The sequence below is a fragment of the Chinchilla lanigera genome, unplaced genomic scaffold (genome assembly GCF_000276665.1).
Source record: "Chinchilla lanigera isolate Chin_1 unplaced genomic scaffold, ChiLan1.0 scaffold00001, whole genome shotgun sequence".
NCBI classification, from domain to species: domain Eukaryota; kingdom Metazoa; phylum Chordata; class Mammalia; order Rodentia; family Chinchillidae; genus Chinchilla; species Chinchilla lanigera.
In genome coordinates this window covers 37,908,092-37,925,704 of record NW_004955402.1, presented here as the reverse complement: position 1 = coordinate 37,925,704, position 17,613 = coordinate 37,908,092, and the positions used below count along the sequence as shown (strand labels likewise).

Here is a 17,613-nt window from a genome sequence, read left to right as displayed (position 1 = left end):
GTGACCTAGGAATATCAACTACCTCAAGAAAAATACTTTGGAAAAAAAAGACTGCCAAAGCTGGATATGATCTCATGCTAAATAATACGAATGGTTTGAAGAAATGGGACATTATAAACCAATGGTACACTATGTGGAGGAAACTGATGAAAAATTATGGTCCTACTCAGAGCAACAATCAAAGCAGAGCTAAATTAAAGATAATTCATTTGGATAAAAATATTTAAGCATCTTAGCAGAACTGGGAAACCACTGAGTTAATTCAAAACAGAAATTACTTATATTTAATTTTGATTTTTACATTTTTAAAGCCCCACCATAGATTTTTATGATAAGGATTCCACTAACACGATAAGAAATGTGGTGCTTTTCACAATATAATCATGTATTAAATTAATTCCACAAGTGGTAAGACCTAACAATACATTTTTCCATAGAAACACTTGTACAGTTTTGGTTGAACCATATTAATGCAACAAATATTATTGAAGTAGGAAGAATAAAGAGATACTATTCTTCATATTTTGGAAATTTAAAGTAATGAGATAAAGAGACACATATTAACATAGATAACAATAATTAACCACAATGTGTGCATGCATTGTTTTAAGTGTTACATGGATCAGTCTATTCGATCTTCAAAACATCTACCTCTTTCTGCATACAAAAAGTCAAAAAACAGTACCTTCTCAGAGAGGACTGGGAAGCAGGTGACTACTAAGGATAAGTAAATACATGTAAATGTCATAACCTAGGCATAAACAGCCTCAGTAGACAGAAGAAAACACCATATTGAAGTAGATTGTGTAAATAAAAGAACAGAAGCCTAAAGTATAGGTTTTTGTTGGAAATTAAGAGCTGAGTTGATGTAAAGATAATGTAGACAAGGTCAGGGTGCCCACTCCAAAGAAACCACAGAGTCTCTGCTTTCTCCTATCAAATGCATCAGGTAGAAGAGATTTAGCTTTTTTTTTTCTATTGTGATGTCTATTGAGGTTAAGGCCTCGAAATCCTTTTTTTAATTTTAACTGACAGTCATTTTCTAAGCCCTAAGCACTGTAACACTTCCAGAAGATAATTCTGGACTAATGATTAATAATCTATCTTTCTCACTTATGACATTTAAAACCAAAGTGGAGAGTAAGGCCACAGTATTACAGTTCAGTGTGTGAATGAAATCTGCATAAATTATGTAAAATGTTCATTTTAATTTGGTTTTCTTTTATTTTTATAATTATAAGTTGTGAAGTAATTTATTCTGCCAATAAATATTCTATTCTATCTTCAATAGCAGAATCAGATGGATGGGCAGAAGAATTACATTAAAAATAATACTGAAGTGGTCTTACATGGGAAATACATTTTAAAAGTTGAAATTCAAATAAGCATCATTCCTGTATTTCCTTTGCACTGTCCTTAATAACATGCTTGTCCTTCTTTATTCCATTGATATTCCACCCAGATATTTTCTCAGATTAAAGAAGGACAAATCAGTCAAGGAATCGGAAGCTAAAGTCATTTATTTTAATTTAAAGGTTCAATAATTTATAGACTTAAACACACTAACGGGGAAAGTACGGCTGAAAATACCTAACTCCTATTGTTTTAATATCCACTGGAGGTAATCTCTGTATTTCTGCACCCGCCTGAGCTTCCATTGTCCCCATAATACATACTCGGCTGTACTTTATTTTCACTTTTTATTAAACTTCAAAACCTTTTATCTTCTTTCCGTATCTAGTTTTCCCTGCTATTGCTTAGTTGGGTTCATTCTCTTTATAAAGATCTCTTCCTCTCTTTTAGTACATTTTAAAAAATGTGCCTAATCTTTCATTCATTAAGCAAAGTAAAAGTAAAACTATACATTTTCATATGCATTTTAATATTTTCAGTGCTGGATTAGTTAGCCTAAATTCTTATGAACTATTTTCAAATTTAAAAATACATAGAAATATTATCAAACCTTTATACTTTTAATCACTTGTGCTCCCTTAGAATGAGCAATAAAATAATCCAATCTAAAGCAGTTCACATATAAGCACAAATATGTTTGAATTAGAGCATTTTTAGAAAGAAAGCAATATAGACAGAGAAATAATTTGAGCTCTTCGGCAATAGTTAGACCTTGAGGATTACTGATTAGTGCATCCTGACTCAATACATGTTTGGGTAGAAAGTATAAATTTGCCTGTAAAAGATAATGTGACCAAGTTAACTAAATCTCTAATGTACTCTAAAATATTGCATAAAATTTTAGTTAGGAACTTGTGAAAATGGCACATATGACATGCATACATGTAATACTATTTCAGTTTCCTGGAATACATGCAGATAAAATTTCACTATTTATAACTTACCATCAGAAAGTGTAACAACTGTTATATCATCTGTAGATACTCCTGGCCCATAGCGATTATAGGCCAGGAACCGAAGAGTATATTCTGTGAATTTTTTCAGGCCTTCCAGTTTATAAGATAGTCCATCAACTTCTATATTCTGGAGACACAAAAGGCCAAACTGTTACTACAGAAGTACATTAAAGCAGAAATGGCAGCCATTTGTGCAATTCTGTGCAATCAGTGAATTAGATGGTAGAGTCTTGGTCACATAACTACTCACATAAACTATCCTCTAGCCTTATGATGAGTTGTCCTAGTCTTACTTGTAATACATACGCCCTCACTAGAGCCAAAATACTCTGCAGACTCCTTGTGAAGTAGCAACAGACTATTTTTACACCCATTAAGTTCTAATTTCCTTAACCCTACCCAATATATAGAATGGAATGGGCTTTTCCACCCACACCAAAACTTTCACAGGCAGAAGCTGGCTTGTAAATCCCTGATAACACATTTGCTCTTGTGCCTCAAATGGAATAATAGGATAGGATAATTCACCAAGAAACTACAGAATTATTCCTTTGCTTGCTGACACTGTCAGGTACTTTGCCACAATTTTTGTTTCCAAAAATATTGTGATGGAGGTTGAACCTATTCCCAGATTCACTTCACAGGTACAGTCAAGGAAGCATTGAAGGTGAAGGTCATTGAGGAAATTAGCTCCAGTGACTGCTGGAAGATCCCTCATTTAGCTCTGCAGAGTGTTTCCCACCCTAACACTTACCCTGGATGATGATGCTGTTTTTGAACTTATTTAAATGGATTTGTAAAATGCATTATGGAAGGGCTGACATAGACACAAAAGGGAGTAGAATCAGTAATTGAAGTATCAGCAGTTGAAAAATCAGAGTTAAAAGTACTGCAGGGACAGCTAGGAAAAGAGCAAGGTTGTGTAGGAGCAGTTCATGTAATGCTGTCTTATCATATAGCTTGGGACTGGACTTCAACTATTTGCGGATAGGACTATGGCAAAATACCTTAAATTAAAAAATAACCCTATCATACAGTTATGTGGTAACATGAGTAATACGTAACATTTGGTAACCTTCACAAAACAGAACTGTGATATACTGAGCCCACTTTCCTGTCTATCAACTTAGCTATATATATATCTCTTCCACATGAATTTGAGAATCTGAAAGTAAATATCTTAATAGTCATATATGTCACAAAATAAAGATGCCAAGTTTCATGTGTCTCTCCAAAAACTTAACTCTTTACATGAACAACTAACTTGTCTCTTTGCAGCATCTATGCTAATCACTGACTAAAAGCAAAAGGAGGGGAGGCTTCTACAAGCAAATTCTATAGAAACAGTGAAAAACCATAGTTCAGAGCCTGATGGTGAGAAAAGAAGGGAATTATTATGAAATATATGAGAATGAAAGAGCAGTTTGGCCAAGGCAATTTCATATAAAGGCAAATATCTCCTAGGAGAAGGATTGAAAGTTCAAATGCATCTGAAACCATGTGGGTTAATAGACATGTGGTTACTGATTCAGGCCCAAGCTTAACCCAAAACTTGGCATGATCTCTATTGACTTCAATTCATTGTCCACTTGTCTTTTTTACCACCAGAATTCAATTAAACTGGGTAACAGTTCTAATAACAAGTGATTTATAACTAATCAATTACTCAGCGAATGTGCTAAATTCTAAACTGAGTCAGATCTGCTCTTCATTCTCTAGCATTATCCTGCAGATAGAAGTTGTGTGGCCCATTCCATTACCTACCTGTTCTTTTCCTGTAGATGCCTCAGTACAGAACAATCTATAACCTTGCACTGGACCATTTGCATAGGCAGGGGGTTCCCAGGTAATAAGAATTGAGGTAGGTGAGGTAGATACAGCTTGCAGGTTTTCTACTGGCCCTGGAACTTGCACTGTGTACAAAAGAAATTGATTAGGATGAGAGAGTTTGATTTTCCAGAACAAACTTACATCCTGTAGAACTCGAGGAAATAATAGCAAGATACACTATTTTTAGAGCCAAAAGGAATATCAGTATAAAAACATAAATATAAAATAATGAAATAGTGAAATCTTAGAATCATTTAATTTTTAAAGTCAAGAGAAAGCTTGTAATAAGTGACTTGTTTCTTTCATTTTACAGTTAAAAAGACTGGTCAAGGCACACAAGTGAACAGGATAATGATAGGAAAGAAGGGGAATCTGAATCTAAATTCACAGTTTGTGAAGTTTTCTACTCTGCTAGTATATCTTTGTGTGTTATTAAAGCTGCAGAAAAATAAAATAGAGTATTTGAACATCTAATTCTACTTTAATTCAAATAGCACAGTTATAGATAACATATCACATTATCTTTAATTTGGTCAGCAATCCGGTATGTAATATAACAACCACCGTTAATTCATATTGTTTTGTCTTGAAATCACATTGTCTTTAATATAGTCAGCAATCCGATATGTAATATAACAACCACTGTTAATTCATATTATTTTTGTCTTGAAATCCTGTATCACTTTAAATGTTCTTACTTTGGTTTGTTTATGTTTATGATACTGGTATGCTGCTATTCTTTTTTCTGTTTTGTTTTGTTTGCTTGTTTGTTTTTCATTTACTACTCTCTTTAAAATAAAAAAAGTACAAAGAATAACTTAATCAGCAATTTAATATCTTGCCTGATTTGGGGTCCTCTAGATAATATTTAGGATTTCATTTTTACTTTCACTTTGTAGTGTTCTCTTGTATCTCATTACTAATACCTTATGTAATCAAGGATATGTAACGTGCTTGTTAATACAATTAGCACAGGTCCACAATCACTAAATCAAAACACTTCTGTCCATGTATTTTTATGACTCAGAAATGCTTATTTTTTTATTCTAAGAGCTAATATTTCTATTTTTGTATCTACTATCTCAATGCAAACACGAGTTCCTTTCTCAAATCTCTAATTCATTATGTCCTGAATTATTTTGCTGTTCAAAGTGTACCAGATTTGCTCAGGAGCCTTAGTTGCTTAGCTGGTTGCTCTGTTCTTAGTGACCTTCCCCTTTGTTTATTGGAGCATTTCTTTTATTCCAGCTCATCTGGATCCTACACCATCTCTGGAATCAGACATTTCTCCAAGGATTTCTGGTTCTTTTTAAATACGCAATGGGGTTAAAGACAAAGATTGGAATGCTAAGTGTGTTAATTGCTCCTTGTCAATGTTTCTGCTTTTAGGTCTTTTCGGTTAACAGAGCTAAGAAACATGCATGCATGTAGATACACTCATATACTTATGTATATATTTTTGGATGTAAAGATACATATGCTGTAAGCACTTTTCATGTATATTCCACTCCATCTCTAAAATGTTTGGTCTTGCTTTTGCATTCCTCTGTGCCGTGTTCTTCCTCCCACAGTGAGAAACCTTGTTGCAAAAGAGCTGAATTTGGCGAACACATTATGAGTGTCCCCATCTCAGTACTTTTCCATAAACAATATTTTTTTTCTCCAATAAAATCTGAGAAAGATAACTTTAGAAGACAATATTGAACAACAAGAAATCTCACCCTGTGTCATAGTTTATAGTGACATAATTAGATCTGTATTGTAATAAAGCGGATGTTTTCTTCATGAGAAAATGAAGCCAAATAAAAAACTTGTCTACTGATATTGTTCAACTGCATTGTCACAGGACAGTGTTTTAAACAAGCAAAGCAAACAGTGTTTTTCTCCTTTTTAATGATTATTCACAATAACAGTGTAAACACTTCAAGGAGGGACATTTCCAATATGAAATTTGTTATTCTTCAAAGGAAGGAAGACAGAGGAGTGACAGCCTTGAGACTTGATGATGTTTGTAAAATACTCATAAACACTGAATGCAAGGGATCCGGGTTTCTGAGCTGGTGCAGAGCATACAGGTGTGGTCCTATGCTGTACGAATTACTAACCAAATTCATTCCCTTCTGCTCTGTCATGACTAAACTAGAGATATGAATATGACTTAACCTGGGAGCTAAGACTCAGGTCTTTACATGATTAAATTCACTCCTGCTGTGGTATGTAATGCACTGGAGAATGGGGATAGGGCTTGGATCTTGTTTTCCAGAAGAGAATTCCAGGAGGACTGTGAGCCTCACGTGTTGGGGAGAAGAAAGGAGGCAATGTTTTGGAAGTTTCACTTCACCCATCCCATCTGAACAAAACAACATGATGGGAATCAATTCAAATAGTCTCCAAGAGTAGACAGCAAAGAAGAAAATGAATTGGCTCCTTATCTGACCCCTCAGATGCAGAGTAGGGGGCAACTTTGCCGTGGAGGAAATCCATGCTCCTCAGTTTTCTGAGGCACTATATGTGGTGGTAAATAGAAGCTCTCAATGGCTCATTTGCTTGTCTGAGAAAATGAGATCTGCAGGAGCATGTTGGGAGACTTGGGAATGGTTGCAAAGGGAAGGGAATGCACAGTTTACCCATGATTCTTTGAAGATCATTGAGGTTTGGGAACTTGTGTCAATCAGGGGGAAAAATACATGCTAAGGATATTTGTAGCTCAAGGAAGTATTTCCTTAAGAGCAAACTATAGATCATATTCTCTCTTCTGCCGAGCCTAGCCACTTGGGCTAAGTATCCTGGCTTTTCCAAGAAAAATGATCAGAAAGTTCCACTTAATATTCCAAATAATAGGATCAACTATCTTCTAACATGTCCATGGGCAATGCTTGCTACACAGAAAGTACTCAACAAGAGCATGCGGAATAAATGATTTCATGTACAATTACCAAATTTACCACAGATCACATACCTAAAACACACTGTCAGGGAAACCATTTGATTGTATTGATGCAGCATTGTTGCTAAAAGTGATTTGAAAAGAGTGTTTTCCTAAACACCTCATTAGAACTAAAGTTGGTGAATGCATCTAAGTATATTTCATGCAAGTACACCTGTGTGCTTTTTGTCTACCTTGTAATTTCTTTGCATGTGTGTAGTTTGACTGTTGTTGATCACAGAACTCCAGGCAGTAAGTACCCTAATTTGGACTCAGTTAACACTAACCAATAATACTAATCCTAATCATTTGTTCATTCATTGTACTTGTGTGCCTTCTTAATGCTCATTGGCAACTGTATGGAAAAGTGAGTGCTTGGGTTTACAGAAGGATTTCAAGCAGAGATAATAAATGTTAATAAATTCCTTTTCAGAAATGAAAAGCAACATTCAGCGTACTTAGTTCAAGTATTGATAAACAATGTATATGCTTTCACCAGTTGAGAGCTAATTCCCATTCTCTCTGTTGTGGTTAAATTTCCAAATGCCTTTTTTCCTGAACAGAATTATTCTTCAGGATCAAATTGCTTCCTATTTTAACTATTTTGTCTTAAAATATTATTTATGATTTGATAGTATTGGTAGATTTTAATATCCTCAGATATTAAAATTAAAATGTCATAATCCTATCATTTGAATATATATGTACATATGTAAAATATCAAAAGATTGCTACCAAAGTACACAGTATATTTTACTGAGAGCATATCAGTGCTCTGATTTTGAGCAAATACTACCTGTATGTGGCATAGTCTTCTTCACAGTCTATCTCACTAGTGTCAATATTCTTCGTTTCACTTATGTTTTTAAATAGTTATTCTCCTTCACAAAAGTGCTATAAATTGAGTTTGATGAATTTCTTAGTATTTCGCCTTTGATTGATAGCCCTAACATATATGTATGGACAACATATTGTTTTATATTAATGAAAAGTATATATGTATGAATATATATATAATTATACATATTTATGCATCTGTTCCAAGCAATACTGACACAAGTGAGATTTGTAAACTTTTGCATATGTGATACATCACATATGTATGAGCTGTAAGTGAGAGCTAAAGAAAAAGGGAACTCAAAGATGTCCAACTTTGGGAATTAGATGTGAAATCAATACAGTTAACAGCTTCTGCCTTCCATTCCATTCCATTTTCGAATGTCAGTCAAGAAACTTAATGGGCTTAACTGTTCATCATTTCTAAGATGTCTTTAATAGTCTCCACTGATCCCCTCAGTTGGACAATAATTTTGTGGAAAACTGCATCTAATTTCTCTCCATTTCCATTCAAGTTACCTAGTTCTTCAAGGAACAAAGATTTAAGAATAGATGAATAATCTGTGCAAGTAGCTCATCAATCAATGTCAGGCTAGTCGACTACCTTTTTAGATTTAATATTGCATTGCAATAGAAATTCATTTTAGCACCTGTATCTAAAATGAAATTAAATAGTTATGTTCGAGTAAATAAGATGCATTACATGTCACTATTTGCCCTGAAATAGTAATTTTTGACTATAAATATATATATATAAATTTATAATATAATGAACACTTTATGATGAATTGTTGCATAGTAATCCCAAAATGACTTGTGAAAGTTAGCCAGATCTTTAATTAAGTATGTTTAATTACATATTCCTGATCATATTTAAGATAGGGTGTATGCACGTGTGGATGTGGGTTAGGAGGGGCTGGTTTTCATGGTTAAGGAGATACAGTTAGTTATAGAGGAGAGTCAGGAGGTATGGTAACTCTATGATAATGACCTGTTATTGACATCAAGGAATCTATGAACTCCTTTAAATTGTGTGTTGATTTTCAAAACTGCAATAGGTACATTTTTGTAATGTGCATTGTCTGTAGTTTCTTTCAATGGTAGTTTTTAATGGACTCGGTGAAAACACTGATTTCTGTTAGTTCTCACAGTTAGTGATTATCAGCAAGTCATTTGTAGTGATTTTTAATTAGTTATGATGAGGAATATGCAATTTGTGGCTTCAAAGATATATCTTCCATTATTGATCAAATACTTGTACTGTATCCCCAAAGCTGGACTAAATCTTTAAACTAAGTACCCATTTTTTAATTTCTGAATATTACAAAGGCATTTGAATTCATATCGTTTAATATGCCAAATATTTTAAATCTTACAACATATTACTGTTTCTGGTGATCATGATGTAATACAGCATACATAAATTAATCTGTTATTTTCTGTTTGTTTTTCTTAAATATATATCTAACCATTGCCATTTGATAAAAACCTAAATTGTGATTTATCAAATATACATTTCTTAAAAGAGTCTTGGAATTTTAAATAGTCCTTTCCAAAGAAGAATGTCAATATTTCAAAGGAAACACTTTAGAAAGATCAAAGCACACCACCGTCTTATAATATTGCATGAGGCTGATGTCTCTTAGTCATTATAGTGATGGTTCTCAGCTGGAAGTCCAAAATGAAGATAAATTCTAGTGTCAGAGATTATGTAGTTGAGCATTTGAATATTTAAAGTTTTTTTTTTTTTCCAGAAGACTGTGTAGTACAATGAGTTCTAATGTTTCTAAATCACCAATTTAACAGCTATTACTTCTTTAAGGACTAAAGTAGGAGCAGTTTGGGAAAAAAGCTGCCATATGTGTTGTCATTCAAATAATGAACTATTATTCATGTGCTTTCATCTCAGGCCAGAATTCTGAGGATAATTCAAATCTTTATCTGTTGACTAATTTAAAAATATTCTTGATTCTAATTTTAAAGATGGATAACAAAGAATCTCAGTAGTTATCTATACTGATCTGAATGGCCTTAAACCACAAATCTTTCTTGCTTTAAGCAGTAGTTTGTACTGCTGATGGTTGCCTCAGTGAATAATTTCAAATATAAACCACTTCTGAAGCTACTTGCATTTATTGATAATAAAGTACATGCTTTGATTGCCTCCTTGATTTTTATTCTCCTGCAGTTAACAACTTTAACGATATTTTTATGAAATCTGTTTCTATTCTGTATGGGGTATGCAACATCAAAAAGCCTTCAGGCAATGTAATTATTAACATAAAGAAACCCCTTTTTGACTGAGCCCTACATAGTTAGGGGATATAATAGTAATCTGGCAAGGAAGAAGTAAAAACTAAGAAGTAGGTTTCAATTACAAAACGATAAGAGTCTGACAAGATTGGTTTGGAGAAAGTAGCTATTCCAAGCTCATTTTACATTTAGTTTTAAGAAGTGCTATCTCTCAACTCATGATAGATATACCTACTGATGCCGTTTTGTATATATGTGTGTGTGTATTATATATATTATATATCAAATAAATGTAGATAGATGCATATATAAAGTGTGTGATACTCATGATATATAATTTATACATAGCATTTTTATAACCAAAAATATGCACTAATATAAACTAATACATTAACTGACAGATGTTTTTGGTATCTTAATAGAAACAGCTATAATAGTTCTGAATAATGAAGAAATAATTTTGAAAGTAGATTTGTTGTATTTAACCTAGAAGTTAATGTGGTTTGATAACAAAATTACAGGAACTCACCTCAAGATAAGGCCTTTTTCAGAAAGTAGCTCAGAGTTTCACTAACACACCAACATAATATATCTTGGTGAAGTATGGCAACTGATTTGAATTTACTTTGGGGAGCAAGGGCAATGTCTAGCATAGTAAAGACTCCTTAGTTTATGTTTAAGACTTCAGACTATTAAAACTGGAGATTTCTATGTAATGTGTAATCAACTCTTTTATGATTCAGAAAACTGTCTAAAATACCATATACCAAATATTAAAGATAAAAACAATGTTACTCAGATGTGCTCAATTATACATATAATATTTACTACTAATGAAGGTTTGGTGTCATATAAACTGAATCATACTAACTCTTAAAGTATCCCCCAGTAGCTTGGATCTGGTCACTAGCTACCATGATTAGCTGATTTTAAAGCTTAATCACACTTTCTATGTGCTGAGCATTCAGTGTTTTTTCCCCAAGCTGTGAAATTAACAAAAATCTTAGTAAAATAGAGAAAAAAAAAACATATAAAACACCTAAAGTTAAATAATAGGGTACATATGATCAAGGCTAAGAACAGGTGGTTAGGTACATACTAATTTTAGCAACAGAACTAACAAATGTATACCTACCAATGTACCATGAGGAATGGGCTGGGAAAGTTTGGTCAAGAACATGTCTTGAAGAACAGTTAAGATTATCCCTGAGTGAAAAAGCATAGACTTGTTCAAGGGTGAAGGACAAACCTAATGAGCCAAGAAACATCAGTACGATAGAGTTTGTTAGGTAGTGACCTTGATGTTGGCTTTTAAAGAATAGAATTTACAAATTGTTAAATAGAAAAAGCTACCAGTTGCTTGGAAAAGGATCTCAGACAATAAGACTTCAAGTAAAATTAGTGGGAAAAATTTCAAGGTGAGCTGAATTAATGATGGTATAGTGCATCTCTTATTGAGGAAACAAACCACTTTTCCCCAAAGCCTCACACTATCATTGTATTGTTTTTCTATTTAATGAACACCATCAACAAGTCAAATAACGTTCCACCAATCTTAGCAAAGTGTAGTGTCTCTCATGATACTTAAACAATGCAAAGCACAGAGGGAGAGGGGGAAGGAGACAAAAAATGAATTAAGATGTGTTATGCACATGTTCAAACTCTCTACAGTAAATACAATCTTTATGTACAGCAAACATATACCAGAATAATAAGAAACACATTAAAAAAAACAGAACGTAAAAATGCACCTGTTTTTCCCAAGATGCTTGTCTAAAAATTCAGTTTGGGAAGAAGTGTTCATAAAAGAAACTAATTTTCAATAGAATTTCTCATGAAATTGTCAAGAACTTTTGAGAAGTTTTAAACAGAAAGAGTGAAAATGTGGAAATTATCTGGGGAGAAAGACCAATCTTGAGAGGAAAAAAAATCTTAATTTTGAATCCTGAATTTAAAACACTTTTCATTTTTAATAACAATGTATCCCTCAGACAAGTTCATATATACTCTAATCATGATTTTCTAGAGTTTCTGATTTATATATCACAAATAGTATATTACATAGTAAAGGAAATATTCAACTTATATGGTAGCTAATATTGTTACCTTGAAATGAAGTTCTTTAAGCTTCATTATACTTTGGGTTCCCCCCTAGACAATTACAGAGAAAAGTAATACCTTTTATATGTGCTTTACATGGTGACCATAAACTGATGTTTAATTCTTATAGAAGTGTCACAAGCAGACACCCATAGGAAGGGCATTTTCTGGACACTTGCTTGTTTTACACTGATCTGAGACTCCTATGTACTTCAAGATTGTATTTCTTCACACAAAAATCTCAGCTCTCTATGAATAGATATGTTTCAGAGAAGCAGGTGTCTTCAGCTTATGCACAAGCCAAAGTGTTTCCCATGGCGATAATGTAACTAAATCCTAGCAATCTTTCTCAAAGTTGGCTTGTACTGTGGTTAGTGTGGGAAGAATCGATATTTGATGCTTGTAGTTTTAATAGAGCCATAAATGACATGTATAGATTCTTTTTTTTATAAAAGAGCCCTGCTGTAGTTTATTAGAAGAAAAGGAAGCAACAATCTTTCTCTGACAGTGAAGTGAACAGATCTTTCTACTTAATTCCCAAAATTCCTACCTTAAAAGATACCATCTCATTGGGAAGGAAATGTATTGTTTATTTCCAAGCTTTAAAAGATAAGCAACTGCATTCAGTAAACTGGCTGTTTGGGGAGGGACTATAAATTAAAGAAGAAATTTAGAACTCTATTTTCCTAACACATAGGTTTCACAAAAGTCAGCGTTCTAGTCGACTTTGATGTAGGAAATGCGATCAAATCCCATCTAATAAATCTTTCATAATAGGAAACAGCAGTGCAGAGTGTAACCTCCAGAGCAGACACTCTGGGTTCACATCCAGAACCTTCACTCAGGCTATGTGGCCCAATCACGTTACTTAACATCTTTGAGCTTAAATTTTTGGTTATTTAAAGAATGAAGTTTATGTCAGTAGCTAGTTTGTAGGTTTGTTGTAAAGATTAATAATAGGTTATCTATGAATGATGTCTGGCACAAAGGAAATGCTTAAGAAATATTATTTTTAGTGTACCAGCAACTGTGAGAATTAATGAGAGGACCAAAGACAATGTCCACTCAATTCATAGTTGAAGGAGGCTGGGCAACAAGGAGCTAAAGGGAAAGAGCTCGAGGCAGGAGAGTTTTCCATGGGTCAGAATAGGCTATGCCTTAAATGGCTTTGGAAGATTTTGATCATTAGCCTAAGATTCAAAAAGAAATGATTGTATTTTAGCATTCTGTGCTCTGTCTGCCATATAGTAAGTGAGTTGAGGGGGCATTTGTGGGGATTACAAGACTAGTTGGTAGGATAAGCTGTAATCCAAAAAAGGGATGGGTGTTAACAGACTGAATTAGAATGATGGAAGTGGAGATGAAGAAAAGGAGATGAATTTGAGAACTCTATAGAAGACAAATGCAATAGGAATATGGTTGGAAGAAAGGGAATGAAAATGATAAAAGGCCCTGGGAATGACTTCTGAGTGATGATCTGAATAACTGGGAAATTTTTGGTATTGTCTCAGAGACAGCAAACACTAGATTAGACTATACTATGCAGTTGTGTGGATACAGCCCTCTGAGTGTATGACTATCACACTTTTGGCACCATATTGGGTTCAAGATACTTCACTATGTATAGCAATATCTTGCTGGTTATTTGTCCCCACACAGTTATGACCTAGGATATTCTCCTGTGTTTACTTCTAAATTCTTGGGTTAGTTCATTTCATACCTACTTCTATGAATGGCTTCATCATCAATTTTTAAAACATTTTTATGTATTTCTCCTGCAGTTTCTTTCTTTTTCCATATATGGTCAATCGTGTTTTAGGAATATCAGCCCTGCTCTAGGCCTTCTGATCTTCTGCTTGTTCCACTTCTACCTAATTTAGCTTCTCTAAACCCACCTTTTGATCTTTTTATAAATCACTCTAAATAATTACCTCAATTAGCAGATCAAACACTGCTAAGGTACTTCTTTCTGAGAAATACGTATGCATATTGAAAATGTTTGCTAAATTTCTTCCCTGATACTTGGAAAATAGAGCCCAAGATTAAATATCTTTTATAGCATTAGCAATGGTAAAAGTTCCAATAACAATGAAGCTGGGCGTACAACTGACCTTGACAATCCTAAAATTAATATTCACTTTGTGATTCTATTGACATTTATCATTGAGAAGCACCTTTAACGCCCTTACACACACATGCACGCAAGAGAAAGATTGATAATCACACAAGGCAGAAAACCCAGTTGTCCTGTATCTCTAGGAAGCATCTGAAAGGCTCCCGGTCTGCTGACTGAACTACCCTGAGGATTAAGTTTATTTTATTTTCAGTATTCAAAAGATAAGAAGTTTATTAACCACTTGGAAGATTTGGGCTTGTTCAGAGATAGCAGCAGGAATACAGACTTCAGCAGTAAATCATCTCACAGAAGTTAGAGAGTGAATTCAAATAAAACTGAACTTAGGAACACTGATGTGTGCTTTGGATCAAAATATCCCTTTTTCCTCTCCCCAGCCCACTCTTCTTCGTTTTTATTTCCATTGGTGCCATAAAGTGTTAGTCCAATTGCAAAGACATTTTTAAAACTCATATTCAGAGGCTGTTATTATAATGTTGAGTAATTATGGAGTAAAGTAAGAGAAATGAATGTTAGGCAAATCTCTCAGAAATTATTTTTTGAGACCTGTTAAATTCACTGATTCCATTTAAATAACTCTGAAACTTAATTTAGTGTAAGCCTGGAAACTTTCCTGACTTCTTCCTGGCTGGCAAAATCACAAAGATTTAAAAGGAAAGCTATCATTATCTACTCTAAATACATAAGCAAAAATGCTTCTATGTAACTTAAATTTCTGCCAGACACCAAGAAATCAGTAAAGTTAATAATACATATTTAACCCAATATAACTAAAATTTCATTTCAAAACATAATATGAAGTCAAGTAGTATGTTTTACCCATTTTCATACAAAATATTTAACACACATTGTGTGTTTTACGCTTAAAGTACACCTCAATTCTGGGAAGACACATTTCTAGCTCTCAATATCTTCTCGTGGCTGGTGGCTACCATACAAAACATTGCAGATGTAGGCAATGCCAGTAGGGTAGTTCAGAAACTCTCGGACGGGAATAGGAAGAAATTCAGTATTTTCAAAGAAGTTGGCCCAAATGCCATGAGAACACTGCCAACATGAAATAAGTCATATAAAATGATAAAATTAATAAAGTTTTTCCATGTAAATGCTGTGGCATAGTCTAAAACATTAGGGATAAATCTATTACACTGTTTTGTGCTTAAATACATATTAAATGATAAAACATAATGCTGGAAGTATGATGGGTTCATTTCTGAGAGTCCTAAGTATTTTTCTGAAGATCCAGGATTAAATTAAAAACTAATTGGAAAAATAAAAGTAGTAACTATGAGTTATTATTTCACTGCAAGGCAGTAGGAAGGAGATTTGAATCAAGGAAAGTTAACTGAGGGTTGAGATCAAGGAAGTGATTCATGACAAAGAACTGAAGTTATGTGCCTCGCATGTTTCTCAGTATGAGGTTAGCATAATCAACCTTAATCTCAATAATACTGAAATTTTAAAAATTGTGCAGTCATTGCTGTATTTTCTGAACTAATTCTTAGCAATGGTGAAGTAATAAGAATTTGAACTTATTAAGGAACTATTATTAAAGAGGAGTTAATGTTTGATTGTTTTCCATTTCTTCAAAATTGCCATTTTTAATGAGTTTGTGTGCATGCATGGACACCCATATGCACACACATACACACACAGAGTAGGAATATCATCCTAGTTTCAAAGCATAATTTTGGACAATTAGTTATTTCATAATTAATGTACAAGTTAGGTTCAGCCAGCATTCTTGCTCAAATATTTTATAGGTGTAGAAAATTTCTAAGGGCTGAGGTCGACATTTTTTAAGGTAATGACGTAAATTAGTAATTCAGTACATGGCAGATGTTGGCATCAGTGTCCTGGATGTTTTATCAGCTAAGGTTCAAAGAGTAGAAGTGTAAGTATGTGGTCCAATCAGCAACAATTTTCACTGGAAATTTCAGGAAACTCTGATTCTACTGGGTTTTGTTCATTTAACAGTCACCTTAGATAGCCTAAGCATTTAAATGACTTTAAATGAAAATGGTAACTTAATGAAATAAAAGTCTATATATAATATGTCTAAATATATATGTGTATATATATATAGAGAGAGAGAAAGAAATGTTCTTCATACTTCACTTATTCTTTAATCTGATGACATTTAATTCATCTAACAATCTGAAATGTGTCATGCATAGATTAGTACACTGGGTTGGACTAGGACACTTAAATTCATGTACAGGTAGAACCTCAGATTGCCATCTTATGTGGAATGGGGTCACTGGATTAAGGTGAATGCTAAATATAATATGACTGGTGTCCTTATAAGAAGAGGAAAGGACACACAGAGACTTGAACATAAAGGAGAGGCCATGTAAAGATGTAGACAGACATCAAAGTGGTGTAGATACCAGCCAAGAATTACAAGCAGCTATCAGAATTTAGTGAAAAGCAAACAAGGCTTTGTTTCTAGCACCTTTAGAGGGAGGAGGACCTTGCTGACACTTGGATTCCAGATGCCTAAGATCCAGAATAGGGAGATGATAAGTTCACATTGTTTTTAGACACCTCGTTTGTGATGACTTGTTAGGGTAGCCTAGTAAATGAAATAGGCATTGTGATTCCTATTTTATAAGAACAGATTGATCAAAAGGATGTTACTTCCTCAAAAATACATAAAAATATAGATAATACTTCAGTGTGGAACTCAGGTATTTTGTTTATTTGTTTATTGTCATTTCTATTTTCAGGAAGAGAAACTGCAATTATTTTGATCCTGATCTTTAACATAAATAGACAGAGGCCTTGTGGTCCCTCTCCCCAGTTTATTGATCCATCCCTGTGGCCAGCCTTAGCTCCCTGGTCTCCAAGTTTGTCCTTTGCAAAGTTCACTGGCTAGAAGCTACTATGTCAAATTTCTTTATGAATTTAATAGTATGTTTGAGACCACTCAATACAAGTTTTGAAGTCTTAGAGCCACTGGGTAAATATCTGGTTGCTTATGGGAAAATCTAAGATTCCCCAAGATTTGAAAAGGGGTAAAGGAATGGGATGCTGAAAGTGAAAAGACAAATGTTTCCTTAATTCTGTGGCCATCACTCGGCCCCAAGCTAGGCTTCTGCCTGTATAATTCTGATGCAGTCACAAAACAATGAGTCATCTCTGCGGATCTTCTCTAAATTGAC

General features: G+C 33.8%; 1 protein-coding gene across 3 annotated transcripts in view; it reads right to left on the bottom strand.

Annotated features, from left to right (window-relative positions):
- Dcc (DCC netrin 1 receptor) overlaps positions 1-17,613 on the bottom strand; it is a 1,095,765-nt gene that overhangs the window by 293,172 nt on the left and 784,980 nt on the right. For all 3 annotated transcript variants that reach the window (XM_005372942.2, XM_005372943.2, XM_005372944.2), the window contains exons 10-11: positions 4,134-4,282; positions 2,358-2,496 (exon numbers count right to left, since the gene is read on the bottom strand). In XM_005372942.2, coding sequence (XP_005372999.1) covers positions 2,358-2,496; positions 4,134-4,282 — 288 coding nt within the window. The remainder of the gene's footprint in view (positions 1-2,357; positions 2,497-4,133; positions 4,283-17,613) is intronic.